Genomic DNA, 26,934 nt, shown 5'->3' on the forward strand with positions numbered 1-26,934 from the left:
CCGACAGAGATGATTGGTTATCTCACGAGTACACAAGAGTAAAATACTTTGGTTTGCAACATCGTAGCAGCAAAAACAACAACAAAACAAATCATTAAGAATAGCAATAAGTAGTAAGTTAAGGCCTTAAAGCAGCGCTACTCAACACGCGGCACGCATGCGGCCCCAACGCAGCTCTCTGCGGCCCTTCATATATGTTTTTTATTGTGAAGCACAGGATAGAAATATACATTTCCATTCAAATATATGGGCTGCTTCCTCTTTTTTTCAAAAACAAACAGACATACACAGGGGCATCAATTGGGTATGGCAAGGTAGGGCAGGTGCCATACCTTGGCTCCAAAACATTTTTTTTTATAAAAACAAAAAAAACATGAATAGTAACCTAATGCAGGTGTAAGACCATTGTGTTTGTGTTGTGTTATAACTGTTATAAACTATGCATTATACCATAGTTTTCTATGCATTTCAGGGTTTTTGGGGGGTTTGACCTCCCTTATTTCAATCTCTGGGAGTTGGCAACCGTAGCCTTGCCATACCTTAGCTTTTGTTGTAACTGACTGACAGTGAAAAGAATATGATGTAAAAATGTACATATTCTTATAACAATGTGTAGTGTGTTACAAAATCGAAAAATCCCAAATAGGCAAATCTACAACCTCCGCGACACGTTGCGAGTCATTTTCGCTGGGATATTTTCGTAAGATACTATCATATGACCAAGTATAAAATAGGCCGTAAGTGGTTAATCATGCAGTAGCACACTCTGAGGTGCTTTGAAGGGTTGGTAGGACTAGCCAGGGGATGAATGCAACGGCACATAAAATATGATCACAGTCACACATTTTTTTGCATCTCATGAATTTCAAGCATTTTATTTCTGAATTGTTATTGACATCATTATATGTTTTTTTTCCTCCTTTATGATCTAAACGTAATATGAAACGCCCCATCAGGCAGTGAGGAGAGGAAGTGAAGCAGTGAATCAGCATTCACATCATGCGGTGCAGTCAGACAAAGCCTGCTCTGATGCGCCAACACGGCTCACACCACATGATATAACTGAAGCTCCGCTGTTAAAGAGACACTGCATGTTGATCACAACGTGCTCACTGTTCCGTGTTACGATCTGCTTCAAATCGTCTCGGTCGGGGTGGAAACCTCATATGTCCAAAACTGTTACTTTTCAGGATTCAAATTCGAAAATAGCAAAAGTAGCAGATCTACAAGCTCGAAACACGGCGCGAAGCAGAAGATGTGCTACTTTTGATGCGTTCGTGTGACGCTCTAGTATGATCACGTATGGCGTTAATTTACGAGGAAAAAAAAACACACCAAGTTAAAACAATGCAGATAAGAGGTTTCTGCCTGACAGCGACGAAAATGCACATTTTCAGCACGAGGGGGAGGTCTGCAATCCAGAATGTATTTTACTGCAGTGTTTCCCAACATGTGGCCTGTGAGGATATTGTAAGTTGGCCTCCAAATAACTGGCAAATCACTACGATGTTATTGATAAATTATATAACATTAGTATAATATGTTTTTTATAATGTTAATTAAAACCTTGAAAATGTTGTTTTCATTGTGATACAGATGAAAAAAAATGTTTTCATTGTGATACCGATAAACAGGAACTTAATGTTTTTTTCAACTGATGCAAGCCGCAACACAATTTGATTGATTGATCATAAACGTGCTGTTAAAGTGTGCCGGAAATTTTGAGCATCTTGTGGGCTCCACATAACTTACATGGAGGTCTTTAAATACGTGGCCTAAATACCGCTAGGTTGAACTCTGCTAATAAACAAACCGCAATGATTTACGTTGGGACACTGATGTTATGTGATATTTCGGCAGGTCACAAATTTCACCGTAACACCGCCATCCTGGAGGACAGGTGACGGAGGAAGCGAGGAGGCAGAAATTTGAGTATTGGAATTCAGCTTAGGGGTTAATCTTGCTCAGGAACACGTAGACACGTAGACATGGGTGCGGGCTGGGAAGCCAAATGGTCACTTTCTGATTACCAGATGGCCTCTCTACCAACTCATCTACAGCCTGCATATGACATGGTATATACAGACAAAGCAAATCAGTCCCTACATTTCCATTTGTATTCCCATTATTTCACATTAATTTCCATTAACCACTTGAACCCTAGCATCCCATCACTCGGGGGAACATACTAGATACAAGCTGACAACACTGTGAGGTTGTAGATCGGCTCTTTTTGGCAAAGAGATTTGGTGTAGTGGGGAACAAAAGAGCGGACCAAGTACAGAGCCGACCCTGGTCAACTAAATAAGTGTTTACTAATTATAAAAGAGGGTTAAATCCACCTGATATATTCCTGGAATTTTGCCAACGTTAAGCCATTAAAACCGGGAAAGCATCTGTGTCATTTTAGATTTTTTAGCTATATACTGTATAGCAACAAAAGAAGATCTGAAAATTCTTAGGATGTACATCTACTATTTTTTTTTAAATAAAAACATTATAATCTTGAATCTTGAAAGTGTTTGAACTTTCTTTTATAATTTTGAATTATTTAACACAAATCTTTTCTAGGGGGTCCCTGGCACAAAACATTTTGATATATTTGGGGGTCCTTGGCACGAAAACGTTTGAAAACGTTTGGGCAACCAGTAGTTCGATCCCGGGCTCCCCCAGAGTTAGTGTCGAAGTGTCCTTGAGCAAGACGCTGAACGGCACTCGGTGCCGCGCTATGAGCTTGTAGATCTACTATTTTTGAATAGCCCAAAGAAATCTTAAAATGACACAGATTGCGTTCCCGGTCTTAATGGGTTAATGGGTTAAGGGGGTGTGTTGTTAGTTGTTGTTACCTGGTGTAACACGTAGGTGTGGTCATTCTCTGTGGTGAAACAAGCATAGCTGTCCCCCAGTCTGTCCACCATGGTGCTGCAGGAGATGATGATGGGCGCAAACAGCGTGTTGATGCTGTCCTCAAAGGCTGGAGGCTGAGGACACACACACAGGGCACACTTTGAAGCAAAACAACAATCCATACATAGGGCTGCAACTATCCATTACTTTTTAAATTCACCTATTAAGACCGGGAACGCATCACTTTGACCATTATTTTATACCTTGGCTATTCAAAAATGGCAGATCTACAAGCTCATAGCGCGGCACTCGCTATGAGCTTGTAGATCTGCACATTTTTTGAAAAATCATGAAAATCATTTAAATATATATCGTTTTTTTAAAGGGAACATTTTTTACTCAAATCTTTGCTTCTCGGGGGTCCCTGGAACAACATTTTGGGTGGTCCTTGACATGAAAAAAGTTTGAGAACCACCGATATTATGGCAACATAATAAAATAAAATAAACTGTTAGGATTTAGAAGACATTTGTAGAAACCCCAGAAGAAAAGATTTGAGTTAAAAACGTTCGCTTTAAAAAACATATATATTCAAAGATTTGCACACATTTTCACGATCTTTCAAAAAATAGTAAATCTACAACCTTGTAGCTCGGCACTCGGTGCCGCGCTATGAGCTTGTATATCTGCTATTTTTGAATATCCAAAGAAAGCTAAAAATGACACAGATGCGTTCCCGGTCTTAATGGGTTAATCAAATCAAAGTCTTATAAAACATTTCTTAAATCTATTTTATATATCAACGAATCGACACGCTTTCACAGTGCATTCATGCTACTGTATCTAAATTCATGCAGAAACAATAATGCTCCCATTTTTTTTTTTTATGTATTATATTTGATTAGTTTCTTTTAACTGTTGCAGCCCTACACATAATGTGAAAGTGATATAAGTGGTGTGCTGAAGGGAAATAACCAAACCATAAGAGAGTGACTTAAAAACCACCCATCGTTCCTCCTTACACTCAAATAATGTTTTTGGCATTGAATATATATATATAACATATAAATAAAAAATGCTATTTATCTGTTTGACTTTTAGGCTTTGTAAACAAAAGTTTCACAGGGCAGACAAATAACTTAAATGTAGGCTACAAAGAAATGACATTTGTAATAATTTCAGACTTTAGAAAAATAGCTGATCAACAAGCTCACAATACGAGGCGAAGCGATGCACTGTGAGCATTTTTCTCCATGGAAACGATTATGACGATTATGCGAAATAATTGCGATTATCTCAAACTAGACCATACCCGTGGGGGGATATGCGCACATGATTTGGCAACCCGGGAGCAAGCGAACACAAAAACGCTAATAAACAGCTGACATTTTGGGAAAGCAAAAAAACGGGCTTCGCTGTTCCGTGCACATGGTGATGGTCAATGGCTGTGTGCAAATTCAGATCAATTTCTCCAGCCACTGAGGAGAACCGGGCAGAAGAGATGTTGGTCTCACCACCCACACAGAGCTTTGTCGAATTATAGGAGGATGATTGCGAGGCTTACACTCTGGTCCTCCTCCTGAGACGCTCCATACTGCTGTGTGATCTTCTGCTGAAACTCAGGGTCGGTCCAGTGGAAGAGAACCTCGGCGCTCTCGCTGGTTATCAGCAGACACTTCATCTGGAATCAGAGTCAGAATCAGAATCAGGTTTATTGTCACATCACAGGTTTACAAGGTAAAAAAGTGGGTGAAATTCGTTTTTTTACATCATTCCCATCGCAACGTTAATTTCCATAGAAAGAAGAGGGGGGGAGGGAGAAGAAGAAGAAGAGGGGTGGGGGGTAGGTGGGAAGGAGATCAAACAAGAGAACAGCAGAAAGTCCAAACAAGTTATCTACATATTTACAAAAGTACCTGAGATAAGAAACAGCACGGATCCAATCCCGTCTTGCTGTATGTATCACTGTAGTGGCCCGTTCACTGCACCCATGGCGCACAACTCGTGTGTCGTTTGGAGGAAGGGTTGGCAGCACTGGGTTCTATGAACAAATAATAATATTACAAGTGAGTAACAGTGGTGTAACGTAACTAAATACATTTACTGAAGTACTGCACTTAGGTACAATTTTGAGGTATTTTGACTTTACTGGAGTATTTCCAGTTTTCAGTGCTTTTGCTTCTACTCCACTACTGGACATCTCAGAGGCAAATATTGTAGTTTTACTCCACTACAATTATCTGAAAACTTTAGTTACTAGTTACTTTGTAGATTTAGATTATTATTAAGACATACATTAACCACTTCAGCCCTGTATACATTTCGGCCATTTGAAAATAGTCGATCTACAAGCTCGCGACGCATTGTGAGCTTGTGGATCTGCCATTTTCAAATGATTTGTATACAATGTATACATTTCAAAACTTGTGAAATGGGACATTCTGCATAATGAGTACTTTCTACTTTGGGTACTTTAAGTACATTTTTATACCAATACTTTTGTACTTTTTCTCAAGTAAATGTTGAATTCCGGACTTTTACTTGTAACAGAGTATTTCGAAATTGCGGTATTGATACTGTTACTTAAGTTGCTGGTGAGCAAATCATTCAGTGACTCAAAATCGCCAATGGCGTTTGTAGCAGTGAAAGTGTCATTTAGCGACTCACTGAAACTGTAAGGGAGAGGAGAGGAATATTTGGTCTCCCAAACGGTTATCTTCCCTGGAACAAGATGCTCAGTGCCTGGAATGTAAATCTCTCCTGAGGCATATCTGAAAGGTCTTGATAAAGCCCTGGAATGTCAGAGTGGAAAGAAATGTGTTGCCTCGATTGGCCTCCTTCTCTCTTATCTGATTGTCATGAAATCATGCGTTACTCGTTGTATGATGCACTGATTCTCAACCTTTTCCATTTAAGGACCCCCAGTTTTATATAGCTTTAGGCCACGGACACCCGTTATTTCTGGGACCCAAATCTACACTGTAAAAATCCTCCATGTTAATTTAACTCTGAGAGCTTACAAATGGACCCCTGGTGGTCCCCGGACCAGACGTTGAGAACCAATGAAAAGTAACAGTTTTGGACACATGAGGTTTCCACCCGAGACGATGAATGTTACATACATCTATACTACACTTAAATATTTGTTGTTGTGTTTTTTTTTTACTCCTACAGACCGTCATCTGAACCAAAAAGTTCCATCTCATCCTAAACCTAATTTGTACTCTGTAGTACGATGGTGTGGCTACTGGCTTGTCAAAAAGAAGGGGTGGCTCAGATAACGTGTCCCATCTAGATTGCGTTAGATTTGCTGATATTATCGCTCTGCAGAATTGACCAGTTCTCCTGTTCACCCGCGTCAAGGAAAGAATTACATGAATCATATTGTTGCTGAGAGGTGGAAACATTGTAAGTCCAAAACCATTCCTTTTTTATTATTATTCAAAATATATATTTAAAAAAATTGTGAACATAGTGAATCTACTAGCTCACAATGCCTCGCATGTGCGACACTCCTGTATGACGAAGTAGGGCATTCATTTACGAAAAGAAAAAAATACTCGTTTAAATAATGGAGATACAAGGTTTCAGCCCGACAGCGACGATATCAGAGGACAAATGTGGATGAGTCTTTGCATAAATATTATCAAGGCTTTAAAAACTCAAGACTTTTCAGTCTATTCTTACTGGCTTAAAAATGCTAAATATTTCAACAGGCTTAATCTTTTTCCATTTAACATTTTTTTAAGAACATTGATTATCACACACACACACACACACACACACACACACACACACACACACACACACACACACACACACACACACAGTTAACTTCCTCAAATTACATTCGGCATTATTCCTTACTACTATCAGTCAGACATTTTGTGTATACATTATATTTCATTTGTAATTGCATGCTTAAGTATTAAATGCATAAGCTATGATAATGTAATGCAAACATCTGTTGTGGTTTAAAAAGTTGCTTTGAATTGTTGTGACAACAGTTAGTTAACATGACATTCAACACTAAATTCAACAGGTATAAAACCATGCACATAAGGCATGATGCATTGTGAGCTTGTAGATCTGTTCTCTTTGACAAGCGATACCATCCTAGACTACTAATGTTGTACAGTGGTGTAAAGTAACTAATTACATGTACTCAAGTACTGTACTTAAGTACAATTTTGAGGTATTTCTTTCCTTTACTGGAGTATTTCCAGTTTTCAGTACTTTTACTTCTACTCCATTACATCTCAAGAGACAACATTGACTATAATGCCACTACAATTATTGGAAAACTTTAGTTACTTTGTAGATTTAGATTATTATTACAAAACATACATTGATTAACCACTTAAGCTCTATTTGAAAATAGCAGATCTACAAGCTCACAACTCGTCGCAGTGCGACACGTTGGGAGCTTGTAGATCGGCTATTTTCTAAATATTCTTTATACATTTTAGACATCATGAAAACTGAAATGGGACATTCTGCACAATGAGTAGCCTACTTTCTACTTTTGGTACTTTAAGTACATTTTGATGCCAATACTTTTGAACTTTTACTCGAGTAAAACTTTGAGAATTTATACATTGCAATAGTGATACTTTTACTTAAGTAAAAAAAAAAGTGGGTACTTTTCCCACCACTGTTTACTACCGTATAAAATTCCACTCGAAACTCCTGACCGCACGGACATACAGTGACTGTGTGTGAAGCATTTAACTGTACAATAATAATAATAATAATAATAAAGCATCCTGTAACGTATCAACTTACTCCATATAGTGACGAGGCAGACACTGCGATCCAATGTCAAAGTCGATCACAGTTCAGACTTAGTAGTTCTGTAGCAACAATGTAACAGTTTAAACAGTTCAACTGTCTGCTGCTTCCGTGGTCCATGTGAGTCATGTGACATTATTATTATCACCGCCAGGCTTTCTCTTTTTTTCCTTTTTTTTTTTTTTTTTTACACATCTTTATTGACAGTGATGGAAGAAGCACTCACATTTCTTTTTTACTTTAACAACCACTTGAACCCCATGTGGTTGAGTGGAGTCCCTCAGGGCTCTATACTAGTGTATTTTTCTGTTTTCTGTTTTCTGTTATTGTGGGGGAAAGCTTTTGCTGCCTATTTTCGGCGAAAGCTTTGCCCACAATACGGATGCTGGGGTTTAAGTGGTTAAGTAAAAGTATAGACCAGTGGTTCTCAAACTTTTTCATGTCAAGGACCCCCAAATTGACACTTATTAGCCCGCGGACCCCCATTTGAAAAGATATGCCAGGGACCCCCCATAAGAGACGATTTTTACGGCTCTAGCAGTGATTCTCAACCATTTTAATTTCAAGGACCCCCAGTTTGACATGCATTAAGGCTACGGACACCCATTTAATGGCATTTATATCTCTGGGACCCCAATTTATATTGTAAAATCAATGTTAATTTAACTCTGAGAGTGTCCAAATGGAACCAAATGGACCATTTGGACACTCAGAGTTACAGACCCATAAGGGTCCATTTGGTTCTTATCCATCATTCAGCTGGCCTGGGGACCCCCATGGAACCCCCTCAAGTACCCCTGGGGGTCCCCGGACACCACTTTGAGAACCAATGCTATAGTCCCCTTAAACAGACAACGTCACACTGGTTGCAAGTGTCATTCTGGTTGCAAATGAAACCCATACTGTCAGGTCTCGCTAGGACGCGCCTCACTAGCCACAAGTAACACAAGAGGGGGTTGGTTGGGGTGCATCCCAAATCAACAGGTTGAGAATTGATTGCATGAAACAATCACCTGTGCATCCAGTCTCAATGTTAGTAAACAAAATAATAATTGGTCTATACCCCTATTGTAGAAATGGTATGTTACAAAGTACAAGTTTGACATTCAAAAATGCACTTGAGTAAAAGTACAGTACTTTTGGTACTAAGTAAAAGCGTTAATGAGTACTTTTACTTTTGGTACTTTAAGTACATTTTTACTGCATAGCCTATACAGAAGCCAGAAGGTCACATTTCCCAAGTTTTCAAATGGATAAAATGGATAAAAATTTAAATTGCCAAAGGAAATGTAGTTACAACTAGTAACTACATTTTTCAAGTAATTAAAGTGGAGTAAAAGTACAATATTTGCCTTTGAGGTGTAATGGAGTAGAAGTAAAATCTTTGAAAATTGGAAGTACTCCAGTAAAGTAAAAAAATACCTTAAAATTGTACTTAAGTAAAGTACTTGAGTAAATGTACTTGGTTACTCTCCACCACTGTTTATTGACAATAAAAAGCACATTACAAACAAACAAGTCATTAACACAGACAGGGGAATGAGAAGACATTAATTAATGAACACAAATAAGCCAATTTGTGCTGCGCAGCTTTCTTATTTATTATTTGTTTTAATGCACTGTTTGGTGTCATTTTCAAGAATAAAGGCTGAATCGCAAAATGTGTATTTTTCATTTGTATAATGAAATTCAGCTAAAACAATTAAAACTGATTATATAATACATGTATTACCTATCATTATTGTAGAAAACATTCCGACTGCAATGTTGATCCTGGAAGGAATAAATATTTTGAAAGGGCTATGTTCTGCATCAATGTAAAAAGGGGGACTTTGTGAGAAAGTTATTTAGGATCAGTGCTTAATACAATGCTGACTGACTGACTAAGTCATGTGCTATAGGCTAAACATGGGCATAGGACTGAGACAGTATAACAATGGTTTGGTATTCCTGGAATTCAACAGTATAGGCATGTTTAACAGGGATTAGAGGCCTTTTTCATTGCAGCACCTTTCTGAGAATCTATTGGGATTAAAGTGACCACATGAACCTTCAAAATGCATTCAGTAGATAAGTGGTTTTCAACATGGGGTCTGGGGGCCCCCAGGGGTCCTTGAGGGGGTCCCAGGGGGTCCAAGGCTACAGGTCTGTAACTCCAAGAGAGTGTAGGCTACAGTACAAATGTTTGTACATTTGCACACACTGGAGTTTAATTAACACTGAGGATTTTACGGTATATAGATTGGTGTCCCAGAGATTAAAAAAGCATATCAAATGGAGGTCCGTGGCCTAAAGCATATCAAACTGGGGGTCCTTGAAATGAAAACATAATATTTGATTCAAGATGGCATACATGTGCATACAAAATGCCACACCATACTAGATAGATGTCTTTCTTTATACACAGATCTGTCTTTTTTTTCTCTTCAGAGATTTTAGGTTATGCTTGCTTGGCTTCTGACATCCATTTGCTTGGGCAGAGCAAAGCAAAGAAAAGCATTGGGACATAAATATTTATGTTTTATTAACCTTGCTTGGGTAAAAAAAAAAAACGGTACAAAATGCCAAGAGATCCAAGTGTCGGGTCAGGATCTAATCTAGTCCATCAGTTTTCAGAGACCCAGCGTTTGGTGGAAGTCTTATTTAAGCTGACTCCTGTATATATAGAGTAAACATCACCAAATCCTCAATGTTTGCTAACAGAGCAGAGGGGGCCTTGCATGTCTCAAAAAGGATCAGTGCGTATAAACAGTGTTAAGCAAGCCTTGGTTATGGTTACGTCCACTAAGGAGGCGCTGTCACGCAGAACAGTATAGCCAGACATGGTACAGTTCAGTTGCCCCCAAAGCCCACAACACAATCAGGCTTTTGTCGGAGGAAGTGACGCTCAACTGTTATTATCGCAAGGTTTATAAGAACCAAAGCCTTTCAAACAGAACTATTTCCATGAAATGGCCCCGGCGATAACATCCCGCTTACTTCGCCCGAATGTCAGCAGCTTCACTGCTATTTGAAAGAACCTCGCTTAGGATCATTTATAATTTTTGTCATTTCTTCTTAAGTCATTACTTAACCCACATGAACCCTACAGCGTCTATGTCTGGTGTGTGTAAAGGGAAAAAAGGAGGGGGCTTATATACGCCCAACCTCTGTTCCTTGGAGCCCCCCCCCCCTTCTTACACGATCTGCCTAAAGCTGAGACCCCCCCCCCCCCCCTCCCCACACACACACACACACACACACACACACACACACACACACACACACACACACACACACACACACACACACACACACACACACACACACACACTCACTTCATGTTAACCAATTAAACCCTATATACTTGTAGGGAAATATAGGTGGGGAATATAGCCAAGCTACAAGCTACAGCTTTTTGAAACTTTTTCAAAAATGTTTTTCTGTATGACAAGTTGGACTGATATCAAATCGAGAACATACTGGCAGACAGTGGATGAAACCAAGTTATGATTTTGTGCAACAATTTTGGACTACCTCCAAACAGACCCCCCACCCCACACACACACACGACACACACACACACACACACACGACACACACGCACACGCACACGCACACACACACACACACACACACACACACACACACACACACACACACACACACACACACACACACACACACACACACACACCCCAGGACCCCAGGTTGGGTAACTCTGCCCTGGGGGACTCTGGTCAACAAAGTATACAGGGTTTAAGTGCTTAAGGTCACTCAGTTTACCTACAAAACCTCATTATTGTAGCTCTGTTTGAAGATGAGATATTGAGTTACCGTTTCCAGTAACCACACAATACTTTCAATTCTGTGCACCACTAAATACCTTAATATTGACCTTGCCCTGTCAAGCCCCACTAGACTGCGCTGCAACAGAGAAATGTTTAATGTACAACGGATCACTATGGTTCTTCTCAAACTAACCTTGACCCCTCTGTGAAGTTGCTGGCTTGAGAAAGCACAGTCCAATTCAATTTGCTCTTGATTCCTTGTCCTGACATATTTGTTCTCTCTCTCTGTGTGTGTGTGTCTCTCTCTCTCTCTCTCTCTCTCTCTCTCTCTCTCTCTCTCTCTCTCTCTCTCTCTCTCTCGCTCTCTCCTTTCCATGCGCAGCAGTGGTGTGTTTGTGCTTAAGAAAATCCCTGTGCAACTGTGAGGGTGAAGTGATGGATCAATGCGTGGCCTTCATGGTAAGATAACACGACAACGACTGGGAGACAGAAACTCTTCTTCACAGGGCCTTCCTGAATAAATGAACCCAAGTGTGAACGAGTCTGGGACACTGTTTACAAGTCAACCGAGTTGGCCTGTTTAAAATGAACCACATGTGACAAGGAGACTGGAATGGGGGGGAGTTCTTGCGGACGCTTTCTGACTCCAACTTTATTATTTACATAAAAGCCAAAAAGCCCATTTCCCGTAAATGGAACCTAAAGCAATAATGCAAAATCAAAGGTACGACATGTTCGGGATCACGACTGAAGGGCTGCCAGAGTAACAAGTCGCTGTCATGAAACGCGAACAGGCTACAGTTCAGTCTGTCTTGTACTGTAATTCAATTGTCCGTACTACGGAGAAGCCATTGTGTTGCAGTTTTCCAGTGTCACGCTTGACTGGACGTAGCTCAGGTCGCCTGAGAGAGGAAAGCGAGGGGGGGGGGGGGGGGGGGGGAGTAGCCCCTCATGTGTGATACAATGGGGACTGGGAACACAGTTCAGCACAAACCATCCTCTACGTCAGTGGTTCCCAAACAATGCGTCGGGATAGCCCTTTGTTTTACGTTCGACAAAATTATTATTTCAAGACATTTTCAAAAATCTTCAAAGAATGTTTCAGGAAACAAATACAATTGTACAAACTTCCATGAATTAAAATGTCCTTTTCAAAAATTGTGAAATTACACAATCTACCATTTCGTCGTGACCTTGTACTGTAGATACAGTAGGCTATTTTTACTATTTTTCAAATAGGGCCTAACCCATTAATGCCGGGAACGTGTCATTTTGTCATCTGTGTCATTTTAGATTTTAGTTTTTCAGAAAACTCTTTAGAACATCGGTTTAGAACAGTGGTTCTCAAAAATAGCAGATGTACAAGCTTGAGCTTGTACATCTGCTATTTTTGAACATTTTTGAAAAACATCAGAAATGTTGAATTTTAATATTTTTTAAGCTCAAAGCTTCTCTTCCGGGGGTCCCTGGCACAAAACATTTTCAGATGGGAAAATGTTTGAAAACTACTGATTGAGAAGGCATTTGTAGAATCGGCCTGAGGTCTTACAGGGCTTAAGTGATTCATTCATAATGTATTTTTTTTCCCGGACTTTACTTGCAACAGAGTGCTTCTACATTGCAGTATATTGATACTTCTCCTTAAGTAAAACATTTGAGTACTTTTTCCACCACTGTCCCAAATGTGTCTTTTTGGGTCTCGAGCTAGAAAAAAGGTTTTGGGGACCCCTGCTCTACCTCTACCTCCTCATCACGCTGTCAGGCAGATCCCAGTTGGTCCACGGATCGGCAGACACTGTGTGGAGTCTGGGTCAGGTTTTATCCTGTCTGGGCCATAGCGTCGGGTCCAGAGGTTCAGCCCAACAACCCATGAAGCCTCATGCTTCCCATCAAGGCCTGCCTCATGCAGCGACAAGACAGCACTCCACACACTACAAAGACTCACTGCAGCTGCCTTTACATCTGGGGCCGGAGAGTGTAACAGTTTCTGTGTGTGTGTGTGCGCGCGTGTGTGCATGTGTGCATGTGTGCACGTGTCTGTCTATCTGTCTGTCTGTGTGTGTGTGTGTGTGTGTGTGTGTGTGTGTGTGTGTGTGTGTGTGTGTGTGTGTGTGTGTGTGTGTGTGTGTGTGTGTGTGTGTGTGTGAGGGTGAGAGGCAAAGCTAAAGAGAGGCTGCATTAGTGCGTGCATGCACGTAAGTGTGTCTGTGTCCGTGCATGTGTTTGCGTGTGCGTGTGCGTGTGCGTGTGCGTGTGAGAGGGAGAGAAAGACTAAATCAAGAGAGCCTTTCCCTGCGTTTTAACAGCGGGCAACTCTCGGGCAACATCGCCCAAAATATAATGAAAGTCTATGAGAGCCGGCGATCGGGCGAAGTGGGCGGGGGGGCGATGAAACGCACCGTTTGTGTATATGTATGTGCATGCGTGTGTGCGCGCGCGTGCATGCTTTTCACACGTGCATGTGTTAGTGCATGTGTGTGTCTGTGTGCAGGGGTACACGTGTAACTCGGGTCTCTGCATGCATGTGAGAGAGAGAGAGACAGTGACTTCAGAACCTAATGCTGCTGAGGATTTGCAGGCATAGGGCAGAAACGTTAATTCTTGTTCGTTATCGTTTGATGGCTTGACTGTGGAGCAGAGAAAGACATGGAGGATATTTGGCGAGAGAGTTGCCCGGTAAGGCGGCTCAGACAATATTTATAGGCTCCTTCTGTAACAGGTTACTTCTCTTTTTCTTTTGTGCTTCTGTATGAGTCCCGTATAAATCACATGCTTTCATCTCTTTATTACGGCGAATATATCAGTACAGCTGGTAGAATTCTGAAAGAGCCCGAGTGTTTCAGCCGCTACTGTCTGGCAGAGTGGTACTGCAGCACACCACAGCAGGCTCCTGCACTGCTTGATCCACCAGGCAACCAGGCTTATAAACAATGGATTTTAACCACTCACACCCCCAAAGTTGGTTGACCGGAGTCCTTCAGGCTCTATACTACAAGTGTCTTTTCTGTTTTTCGCTCTTAAATAAATATCTTCTCTGAAAAATAGCCACGCTTGTAGATCTATTTTCTACGAGAGTTTTCCCCTAGAATTCACCGGCCTGCTGCCTGTCTGCCTGTTATGCACGCACGCACGCACACTCAGAGGCAGGGCATACACAATCACACACACACACACACACACACACACACACACACACACGCACGCACGCACGCACGCACGCACGCACGCACGCAGGCAGGCACGCACACTCAGAGGCGGGGCCTACACAATCACACACAAATAGGCAAACAATCCAGCACATTTATTAAGGCTGGACCTACACACAGCACCCTAAACCTATACAGTACTACAATGGAATGTGGCTGTGTTAAATCATGCATTTTCAGAGCATGTGTATTTTAATGATAAATCAATCGATTGTGTTCAACCATGGATCAATAGTATACTTTACGTTCTTATTGAAAATAGCAGATCTACAAGCTCACGACGCCTCGCGTTGCCAGCCGTGCTTGTAGATCAGCTATTTTTTTATTTTATATTATTTGACAATTTGGCCAATGTTTCACCACTTGTCAGAGGAAATGTGTTGCTATGGGAACAGTTTGTTTATTTTTTTGCCATCATTCACTGCTTCTGACCGACTAAGAGAGCCCCGTGGTTTCTTTTCCTGACAGCAACTGATATACACAAACACTGCAACATGAAACTAACTTGGACCAATAGACCCTTTTCACGGTAGCCTACATTAAAAAGGTGGGTAGACACAGGTGTTATTAAGTAATGAGAGTCAGGGTGCTGCTGTTCATCCTGGCTCACTGGAAAGTCTCTACACTCAAATGGAACAGAGCCTAATTAGTATCATTGGTAACACCTGTGTTTACCCTACAAATTCATGTCTGTATGGCTGCCTTGGAAAAGGTCTATTTAGAACAGTGTTTCTCAACCAATATCCAGTGTACCCCATTTGTACACTCCCAGTGTTAAATAAACACTGAGGATTTTACTGTCTACTGGATGCTAAGCATTATAAACACACAGGCTCAAACTGCAAATAGTTAAATACTTGAAAAGTTTTTATTATCACTGTAAACAATTCTTTTACAAAAAAATAATATTCAATCACACAATTTACATAATAAAATAATGCTCTCAATACGAAATATAAACACCTCTACATGAACTATAAACACATTCAGAGGACAAATATCCTTATTATTCCACACATTCAGGCACTGGATTAACTCTCAATCCTTTAGCGTTTACAAGTGAGTCATACAACTACAATATCCTTTAAAACTTCATATCTTTTCTTGTACTTATTCAAAACAGTAACTTTATTAAGGAGCAGTGGTGGAAAGTAACTACGTAAATTTACTCAAGCACTGTACTTGAGCACACTTTTTTATTATACTGTACATTATAGGTTGTTCAGCTACCCTGCAGCACATAAAGTAGTTAAAATCAGCTCCACCTTCACCAGCTACGTTAAAGTGATGAATACATTAATGCATTACTAATTACAGTCCAAAAATGTGAGTAAAAATTTGTACTTTTACGTTTGGTAATGAAAGTATATTTTGATGCCAGTGCCTTTGTACTGAAGTAACATTTTTAACACAGGACCTTTACTTGAAACAGGGTATTTCTACGTTGTGGTATTGCTACTTTTACATAAATGAACCTTTTGCCTTTTTTCTAAATCATCTTCTCCATATATGGGTCCTCACTGTACTGTAGGATGGTTTCCGTTTCTGTCTACACTCTGTGTGTCAGAGGTGGAATGTGGATGGTTATAACATGTGCCTACCGATGACATCATCGTTAGTCATTTTGTAATGTATTTTTTTTATTGATTGGCAAGAACAATGGCTTCTATTTCAGCATGGTAACTTTCCAGGAAGAGAAAGGCTGTAGTTTCTATTAGCTTGAAATCCCCATCGATGGCGTCATTGGTAGGCAGGTTTCTGAACTGTCCACAGCCCACCTCTGAGGCATAGAGTGACTAGACAGAAATGGTGCCATCTGATAATGAGCATTAGTGAGGAGCCGGAAATGGGGTGACGTGTTCCTTTAATATTCATTCTGTGTACTTCTTCCACCACTGCTAAAGAGCCTGTCTTGAAAAGAAAAGCAACCCAGCAATTGAGAGAAAATGAAGTTATTAGAGTTGTTAGACATTGACAATGAACCATAAACACCTCAAAAACATTCCTGCTCTTTGCAAAACAAAATGCTGTTATATAGTAGGCTAACCACGCCATTCTGAAGCCTAATTTATACTATATAGTAAATATATAGAAGGTGCTGTAAGTGATATTGTTTTGTTAAAATAATAATGTTAAATAGCTCTATATTGCCATTGCAATAGTCTCCCCAGCTCTTTAGTAAACAAAAAAATACAGTACTTCAAGTCAGGATACCAATTTCATCCAATCAGGAGAGAGAACTCATACAATCTGAAGGATAAACAAATTAATGAACAGACAAAATTGGAACTGGAACACAAGCTGATAAATGATCTTTGAGGAGTTCTCACTCCTGATTAGATAAAGAATTGCACCCACCTGAAAATGTATTTTCTGTTCACTAAAGAGCTGGAGAGATGGAGAGACCCCTGCTACTGCACAGACAATCTACTGTACAAAGCTTTAGCTTTTTAAGAATCAACTCTTTGTTTTACCCCCAAAACATATCACCTACAGCACATAAGCAAGAATGAGAAGTTGCATCATATTGAATAAGGATGACACTTTCTTCCGGTTTTGAGCTGGGGCTTCAGTTAACACCAAAATGGTCGAGTCATCTACATTAGAAATCATTATCACAAAAAAATGTATTATTTCATATAAATTAGATGTGTGTAAATAAACACCAAGCACGCATTTCTCACCTTCAACGTGCCGTTTATGTACATTGCATAATCTCATAGCTAAAGTAAATCTGTACAAAATATGTCAAATATATAATGTGTGTATGTATAAAAAAGTAAAAAACAAAAAAAAACAAAGCTAGCAGCATGATAGAATTATTACACAGTAAAGTCCTGCGTGTTAATTTAACTCTGAGTGTGTACAAATGGACCATTACTGGTGTTTACCTCTGTGAGTGTGAAAATGGAACCCATTTGTATCCTCTCAGAGTTACAGTAAATGAACACACAGGATTTCACAGTGTACACAGGGGATCATATGGGACAGATAGACTCAGCGGGGTCATAAAAACACCTAGGATTTTGGAATGTGACGGTGACACGTGACGTAACAGCCTCCAACTCTGCACATCAATGATACCATACACAGTGAAATCTCAAATGTTAAGTAAAGTAACACTCAGGATTTCACAGTGTACAAAAAAAGGTTTTACATTTGAACATAAACACTTGACAGTAGACTGTTTTATAACCCTGAATCCTGTAGCTAGTGGACGAAGAACTGAGCTGTGGTGAGAACTGAGCTGTGTCAACGAGCCAGAGAAGACAGACAGACAGACAGACAGACAGACAGACAGTGGACACATCAGTAGCATTGTCGGGACACATGCTCACACCAACACATGCACGCTTGCGTGTGCGCACGCACACGCACACGCACACGCACACACACACACACACACACACACACACACACACACACACACACACACACACACACACGACAGGTTCAAGTCAAACTCCAAACTCACAGGTCGAACTGACTTACTGTAATTTACTTAATTATTCTTCAGCGGTGCTGTTCGAAGTGTTTTAAATTTCATCTTTTTTTGTTCTTTCTCATATTCTTTTATTTGTCAGTAAGTCAAATATTAATTAGGAAAAGGATTTCACATAAGGAATGTTCTCGGCAGACTTGAAATATACTGTAATCAGTGATTCTCAACCTTTTTAATTTCAAGTACACCAAATTTGACCCCCCCCCCACCAGTTGTTTAATCTAATATAGAAAAAGTTTATTGTTAGACATGATTTGGTCTGATATGGTGTGTCATTTGATCCACAATTCCTTAACTGTTTACACATATATACAGTATGTAACCGCAAACATCTCTAAAATGTTCTCTAGTTGTAATAATAGTGAATACAACCTATCTCTCATTTAGCTTGGAACCCCCTCAAGGACCCCTGGGGGTCCTCGGGCCTTATGTTGAGAATCACTGAAATATCTCTCTCTCTCTCTCTCTCTCACACACACACACACACACACACACACACACACACACACACACACACACACACACACACACACACACACACACACACACACACACACACACACACACACACACACACAGCCACGCAACACAACTCAAAACACTTCAAACAGAGTTTCAAAACAATGCAAAAGACGTATACTGTCCACATCATGAGTCTCGGTGCATGTGAGGAATAGTGAAGGAAAACCGGCGGAAAGGTGTTCAGTGCAACCCTTGTTGTGAACGAAGGGTATAAGTCTCCCTTATGCAGGACTGGTGAAGGCAGGTGAATGGATGTGTGGCTCTAATCAACTCCGCTGTTGGTCAAGACGGTGGGCTGGGCAAAGTGTTGTGTGGGTGGGGCCAATGGGCAATGGGGCCAATGGGGGCGGGGGGGTGGGGGGGTTTATAAAGCTCCAAGAGTCAAAGCCTTGCAGCTCATGGGGTTGAAGCCTGATTTATACTTTGTCGTACTTCGGTGCCACATGCCCAAAATAGTCGACCTACATGCTCACAGACAACGGACCTGCCTGAAACTAATGGAGTGATGGAGCGTTCACTGTGGCTGGCCCGAAACTATGGAAAGAGCCTATCACTTCCTGTCAGATCAGCCTCTTTCCTCAGCACATTTAAATCTAGATTAAAAACACACCTCTTCTCCCTGGCCTTTGAACCATTATAGACTGTTTCCATCTCATCCACGCACCTTGCTTTTATCAACCATTCCTTCTGCCATTGTATATTGGTGTCAACTAACGTTTTAATCCAGCAGTTTTAATGTTGTTTACTCACACTTTTTAGGCTGTTTTATTATGTTGTACAGCACTTTGGTCAACTTTGGTTGTTTTTAAATGGTGCTTTATAAATAAAATTGACTTGACTGAGCTCGCAAGTCAAGCTATTTTCAGCACGCGACACCGTCAGGCTCGAGGAGTTGAATATTATCTTCTGCAAGCATATGCGTTGATGTTCTTGATGACGTAGAAGCCTATGGTCATGGGGGGCATGGCTATTGTCCGTCCAGCCCTCAGTGTCCTGGGCTTGAGCTCTGGGAATGTCTCACTGTCCACCATGAGAAGCTTCTCTCCATTCAGCTGGATGTGCCTGCCAGGAAAAATACATCAATAAATAAAACACATCATCTCTACAGTATAAAGAAGGGAGAAAGGAGCTGTTTCATGCATGCTCCAGGTGAGTCAGAGTGCAGATAACTGAGTGAGGCGGATTTCTGTTAGATGCTGACAGTGGTGGAAAGTAACTAAGTACATTTACTCTGTACTGTACGTACACTTTTGAAGTGCTTGTACTATACTTGAGTATTTCCATTTTCTGTCACTTTATACTTCTACTTCTACCTTTTTAATTTACAGATTGAGATTAAAGGCAGATAATACAACAGATAATTTTATCTGGATGTTCAAATAATGTGGGTGAAAAAAACAGCACTTTATGTAATAATTTGGCATTCTCATAAACAATATATATGCTTTATAATGGTTGTAAAAGGGTGTTTGAACAGCTAAATCAGTGGTCTACACAATATACATCTAGCAGCTTCCTCCAATTCCTTGTCATTCTGTACAGTAGGGCTTTTCCATATCAAATCCCTTATCTGTTGCCCTACCTTTAGGAACACAAAATATAATCAACAAAAAAATGTGGATGTAATATGATGGATTAACATAAAACTATATTGATGAGGGGGGGGGGGGCAGTTAAAATAAGATCACTTCACCAGCTGCAGCATTACACATGAATGAATCAATAATTATAACAGAACAAACAAAGTTTGGTTTTGATACCAATACTTTTGTACATTTACTTAAGTCAATTTTTTAATACAGGACTTGTGACTTGTGGTATTTTTGTTTTACTTAAAGCAGTACTATGTAACTTTTTTTATATGAATAAAATGTAATTTCGTCCAACCTGTATGGTAGAGTATGTTAATACAATATAACTTATACAATTGGGGTGGTCATATTTTGTCTCACCTAGACACAGGATCTGACACGAATTTTGACCTGATGGTCAAGATTACATTTATCCCCTGAGCAAGCAGACGAGCTCTATTAGCTCAAAGGTAAATAAAAACGTTAGCACTTGCACTGGAAATCGGGGTAGAAGAGGAAAGTTACATAGTGCAGCTTTAAGTAAAAGATTCTGGTAGATTGACTGAGTTTATAGAATACACGGTGAAAATTGTATATGTGTTTAATTTAACCCAGAGAGTGTCCAAATGTAACCAAATGGACCCTCTCTGGGTTACAAAAGGAGTTTTGTTTTGGAGGAATGTTTTGAGAGAGAAACAGAGAAGGTCACATTCCTTGTATACCTGAGACAGGACTTTTCTTTCTGCAACTTTTATGTTGCAGTCAGTTGTACACTTGGGGGCGCTATAGTTACAAAATTGCAATTGCAAAGAATTCAGCTCATTCACTGCAGCATGATTCAGCATTTGGATGAAAATGCATTTTTCAAACACACACACACACCCACCCACCCACCCACCCACCCACCCACACACACACACACACACACACACACACACACACACACACACACACACACACACACACACACACACACACACACACACACACACACACACACACACACACACACACACACAGAGAGCATCATAACTCATATTTCTCCATACTCTATGGTTAGGGATAGCCCTTTATCTTGAATAGAAATGTCACACACACCCAAAGAAATACATAAATAAAAGCAAACCAACCAACAAAAACATTATGATTGGATGATTACTAGAAACAAAAACAAAATAGCCTATATAAATAACTATGGAATATCTTTTGGGATATTATGCTCTGTGAATATGCTCTGGGGATATTATGCTTCCGGAAAAGGATTGTATACTAAGAAAAAAATGGTCAAAAACTCTACGTACTGATTTGCAGACCAAAGCCTAATTTATAGGCTACTTTGTCGTACGAGTGTGTTATAACATATTTTCATTAAAAACATGACACACCACATTGCGGTGAAAATCAGTTATTTACGGCGAGTATGATGTATGATGTATGATGTATGATGTATGATGTATGATGTATGATGTATGATGCATGATTAAGTGTAATTAGATTTAAGCCTAGTTCAGAGGAACTAAACACTCCACTCTCTCCATGGCTGCTCCGTCCACTTCTGGCCTGTTTGCATCAGCTCAGCCTGGAATCTTAATCTTAATCTTCCTCATCATCTTCCATTTCTGACTTAAGTTTAACCACTTCCATATACCACCAGCATCCGTATTGCGGGGAAAGCTTTTGCTGAAAATAGCCGATCGACCAGCTTGTCGATCGGCTGTTTTCCTGCAGATCGTGACTGCAGGAAAATAGCGTGACAGCACCCCAATAACGGAAAACAGAAAAGACACTAGCATAGAGCCCTGGCCCCTGAGGGATCCGCTCAACCATATGGGGTTTCAGTGGTTAATGTGTTAATGAGAGCAAACCCATTCTGTAGATCCACACACACCACCAACAATGAACGTTGACACTAGGGCTGTAATAGATTAATCAGTCGGTTTGGTCTTAGTTAACCAAGACTTTGTTAGTTGATCAGTTCAGGTTTCTTTTTCCCATGCATATCTCTTGTAAACTCTAAACATTGTTGCTGTCGGGCAGAAACTCCTATCTCCATGAGGTATTTTAACTTTTTGTGTTTTTTCGTAAATGAATGCCCTATTTGGTCATACTACAGCGTCACACAAAAGCAGCAAAAGTAGCAGATCGGTTTTGAGCTTGACGATCTGATACTTTTGCTATTTTTGAATTTGAATCCTGAAAACAGTTTTGGACATAAATGATGAGGTTTCCACCCGACAGATGAGATGATATAATCCTTTAACAATGCCAGTCTGTGACTTTCGATCGTCGGCGGCCATTAAGAATGATCATGATGTTCAGGTCTCAACCTCAGCAACCTAAAAAAGGCTGGTCTCTGCCTGACTGTACGCAGCAAACACTATATCTATATTACACATTTTGTTGATTAAATCAAGTAATAATAAAGTGAAAATGAGTCGACTAAGACATTCTTTAGTCGAGGACAGCCCTATCCAACACCATGACTGAACCCACACTGGTAATTTAAGAATCACATTCTTTTTTGGTAATGTGCATTATGTGAACAGTGCAAGTATTGTATAAACGCAAGTCGCAGAATTTAAGAAAAATATAAATGTGCCACAATAAATTATAAAACATGTATTTACTGCTATGCTCTAATGCAAAAATAACGTAGGCCTTGTCAATGTAATGTGCACATTTATATCGTTGTCACATCTTTGGGTGATATAATGACATAATAATATCAAACACAATGAGTTTATATATGTGATTACAAAGTTCATAAGCTTAGTATACAGTTTCATGTCCTACCCGGATATGAAACCACGTGCGAGGCCAAACATCTACCGCTCTGAAGAGACAGAACGGCTGCTTGGCACAGTATGTTGCACGTATGAGCTTCAGGCAGTACTATTTGTCAACCAGTAGGTCTCAGTCATACCCAACCCACCAGGGTTTAAATGTCTCACTGGGAGAGTAAGGAGACCACCTCCAAACACTGCATATAATGTACTACTGTAGCTATATTGCATCACACTCTACGATACAGACTAGTTAACATAACATTTCTTTACAAATGCGTTTCGGATCGCAGTTTTAAGTATAATAATGCTTGGAACATGGAAATATTGCGCCTGTTCCAAGAACACACCTCCTCTGTTCACTTTGCCAGAGTTCTAGTCCCAGCGCTCGGTTTACACATTATTTATAGACATCTGGTGTTGCTAAAATGTTAATAAAAGTCTCCCCGCTCTGCCTGTGGTAAAGGAAAGCACGTATAGGGTCTGAAACAGGGCCTTCATTTCGCTTCTTTGCTTACACTCAACTATCAATTAACACTCCTGTTAATTACCACATAATCCTGTTCTAACACCACAAACATCCTCTGTCATTATGCCGTTATTGAAGGAACAGGCCAGAGTCTCAATTAAGGCGCTCTAGTAGGTGTCATGTCGCACGCTCGCTCGCTCGCACGCACGCACGCAGGCAAGCACGCACGCACGCACGCACGCACGCACGCAGGCAAGCACACACGCACTGTTAAAATACCGTATGGAGATACGAGTCTCTGCCCGACAGCAACGATATCTAGAGTTTACTATCTACAGCTACACACACACACACACACACACACACACACACACACACACACACACACACACACACACACACACACACACACACACACACACACACACACACACACACACACACACACACACACACACTAAATCCTAGGTCATTAGACTATTATTTCAATATTTCAGACAACGTTCGGAATAAGAAAAACAGGTCGGGGGTTAGGAGGGGCCAGGGGAAGAAATTGATATTTGGAGACTTTTATTATCGGGGACAACAAACAATGTAAAGTAATAGGCCTCATATTACTTTGTTTCATGAGGTGTAAATTGTAAAAATACGGCCAAAAATGGTGTGGGAATGGGGACGTTAAATGGCGTGAAATGAACGAGTGAGGAGTTTTTAAACAAACATCTGTGTCCAGAGCTGTAAAAACACAGCTTTAAAAGGGAAAGCTAATCTCTTGTAACCCTGTAATGGCCGTGGTCATAATGGATGTTTCTTATCATAACTAAGCAGCAGGTTAGTTTTCAGTTTCAGTAAGCCAGGACAACATATTATGAAATTATTATATAAGAGCCTATAATAGTAAACTCTAGAGGTGAAAACGAGTTTCAGTGTTCACCAAGCATACACGTGTGTGTGTGTGTGTGTATATCTATCTATCTATCTATCTATCTATCTATCTATCTATCTATCTATCTATCTACATATATTTATATACGTGTGTGTGTGTGTGTGTGTGTGTGTGTGTGTGTGTGTGTGTGTGTGTGTGTGTGTGTGTGTGTGTGTGTGTGTGTGTGTGTGTGTGTGTGCGTGCTCTGTATACATAAAGTATGTAAACAGTGTGTGTGTGTGTGTGTGTGTGTGTGTGTGTGTGTGTGTGTGTGTGTGTGTGTGTGTGTGTGTGTGTGTGTGTGTGTGTGTGTGTGTGTGTGTGTGCGCGCGTGCGTGCGCGTGCGTGTGTGTGTGTGTGTAATGCAATGCCCACTCTATCTAATCTGTTTGGACATATTGCCATGTTTTGTAGAAATGGAATCATGTGGATCTCGGAGTCCAAAGCCTCAGCTGAGGTTTTCCATTCCAGCAGAGAAATCAAAAGTCTTATGAGGGAAAATCCTTTAGTCCCTTTTCCACTGAGCGTGATACAGCACTGGATCAGTGGTGAGGCAGTGTTATGGTAACCTGGGTCTTTCACCAACACGCTCGTCTTGTTTTGGAATAGGATACTCTATTAGCAGACCCCATTAATGTTTGGTGAGAAAACAATTGTGTGTGTGCGTGTGCGTGTGCGTGCGTGTGTGTGTGTGAGTAAGAGAGAGTGAGTGAGAGCGAGGGGGGGGGGGGGTGGCGGACAGAGAGATAGACAGACAGACAGACAGACAGACAGACAGACAGACAGACAGATGGAAAGAGAGAGAGAGAGAGAGAGAGAGAGAGAGAGAGAGAGCGACACTGACTTAGCATGGAGTCCGTCAGCACCGTAGGGCTGCAGCAGGTACTGGTGGACGGTCTTGTTCCGTAAGGTTCCTGCCAGCTTGATTTTCTTCCGTGAGCGATGCAGGTTGATGATGTAAATGGTTATGGACCCTCTCACGTAGTTATGACTGCATGGGGCCAGACGTGAGGAACGGTACTGTTAGTTAAATCATCACGGAAGAACACAAATGTAGTTTAAACTCCTTTCTAAGTTTCCCTGTACTGTGCAAACAGAAAGGAGGACTACAAACACCCTGAATCTTCTCTCGCCCCTTTATCCTACTCTAGATGGGTAAAGGGGGACTTCGTTATATATTGCAGTGCCATGTGGAATAAAATTCTCCATAATTAAAGCTGACTACAAAGAAAAGAAGACTCTTTGATATTGTCATTACATATCACAGTGATAGAATCAAACCGCAACTCTTTGATCTAATCTGGATCAAAAGGCTTACATAAAAACAATACATTAAAATAAAACACGCTCACTTTCTGCCAGGCACTCCATTAAGCAGCAAGTTGTCCTCTATATTTAGTCGGCACTAAATTAAACCATATTTCACTGGATTATTCCAAAGCCATTATCATCCCCGCAAAGACCAGATGAACGAACAAATGTGCTTCTCTTTTACCAACTGAAACCTGTAGTCAAAGGTCAGATGAGACGTGTTAAAGGAGGGGTTCTCAAATATTTTCATGTCAAGGAAGGAATTGATATCTATTTGGCTGCGGACCCCCATCTGAAAAGATGGGGGATAAAGAGTTATTCAAGATTTTTTTTTTTTAAATCAGGATTTTTCAAAAAGTTTAGAAAATAGTATTTAAAAAGTATAAATGTACTTATTTTGCTGGGGACCCCCTTGAAAGACCCCAGGGAGGTCCCCGGACCCCAAGTTGAAAACCACAGTGTTAAAATAATCGACGTGGCCTCTTGACTTACACAGATGACCCTATTTGGAGTCCTGCTACCAAAAAGAAAAGGCTCAACTTGATGGGAATATTAGCGAAAGGTAAATAACTAAGCACGGCAGACAAGGAAAACGTGCTGAAATCTAATAAGGAGTCAGACATGAGGACAAACACAACGCAGCTGCAGGGAATACCACATGTTTCTGAAGGTCTCGGACTGGGCAGCGCTTTGAGCCGGACTATATCTGGTAGACATCTCTTCTCCTTGTACCACCTCCAGAATCTCACATCTAACGGCGATAGGTTTTCTGTTCGATATCAATCTCCGCTCTTTGGTGCATGTGCAGGATGAGCCCATGTATTTGATTAAACCTGCAAGACCGTTTCCGCAGACAGAAAAGAAAGAATGTGTGTTGTTGATGAAAAGCGTGGGTGCACGACTCCGCTTAAGCTCCGTTCGGAGAATGACGGGACCGCGTCTCAGGGAAGACGTATCATATGGTTAGATGGGGAAGAAGATAAGGACCTCTTAGGCCCCTGTCTCAGATGATGAGGTTCTGGGGCTTTCAAGCCAAGAACATAAACATGTCACAATGCTTGTTTGATGTCAGAACATCGGTGGAGAGTGGAAAAAAAGAAGGAAAAAAAAAGAATACCACGCAAGAACCACTAAACAGGGTGCACGGCCATGGGGTATAGTTCAAATATCACCTCGTTTGCAAAAGAGCTTTGGAGCTGCTCGGTGGCTGAGCGCATTCATGCCGCCCGCTATCTTT

General features: G+C 40.6%; 2 protein-coding genes across 3 annotated transcripts in view; both read right to left on the minus strand.

Moving 5' to 3' along the window:
- Positions 1–7,756, minus strand: part of hps1 (HPS1 biogenesis of lysosomal organelles complex 3 subunit 1) — a 33,475-nt gene extending 25,719 nt beyond the window's left edge. The window contains exons 1-4 of one of the 2 annotated variants that reach the window (XM_084076824.1): positions 7,633–7,756; positions 4,778–4,888; positions 4,412–4,532; positions 2,847–2,981 (exon numbers count right to left, since the gene is read on the minus strand). In XM_084076824.1, the coding sequence (XP_083932950.1) occupies positions 2,847–2,981; positions 4,412–4,528 (252 nt within the window). In that variant the 5' untranslated portion in view covers positions 4,529–4,532; positions 4,778–4,888; positions 7,633–7,756. Of the gene's footprint in view, positions 1–2,846; positions 2,982–4,411; positions 4,533–4,763; positions 4,889–7,632 lie in introns of both variants that reach the window. The other variant, XM_084076825.1, reaches the window with a different exon arrangement.
- Positions 7,757–19,537: 11,781 nt separating this feature from the next.
- hpse2 (heparanase 2) overlaps positions 19,538–26,934 on the minus strand; it is a gene marked incomplete at both ends in the record, with an annotated part of 117,145 nt that continues 109,748 nt past the window's right edge. The window contains 2 exons of the mRNA XM_084075989.1: positions 19,538–19,700; positions 25,231–25,377. Of these exons, the coding sequence (XP_083932115.1) occupies positions 19,538–19,700; positions 25,231–25,377 (310 nt within the window). The remainder of the gene's footprint in view (positions 19,701–25,230; positions 25,378–26,934) is intronic.

This window comes from Gymnoscopelus microlampas, assembly GCF_963454915.1.
Source record: "Gymnoscopelus microlampas genome assembly, chromosome: 13".
Taxonomy (NCBI): Eukaryota; Metazoa; Chordata; class Actinopteri; order Myctophiformes; family Myctophidae; genus Gymnoscopelus; species Gymnoscopelus microlampas.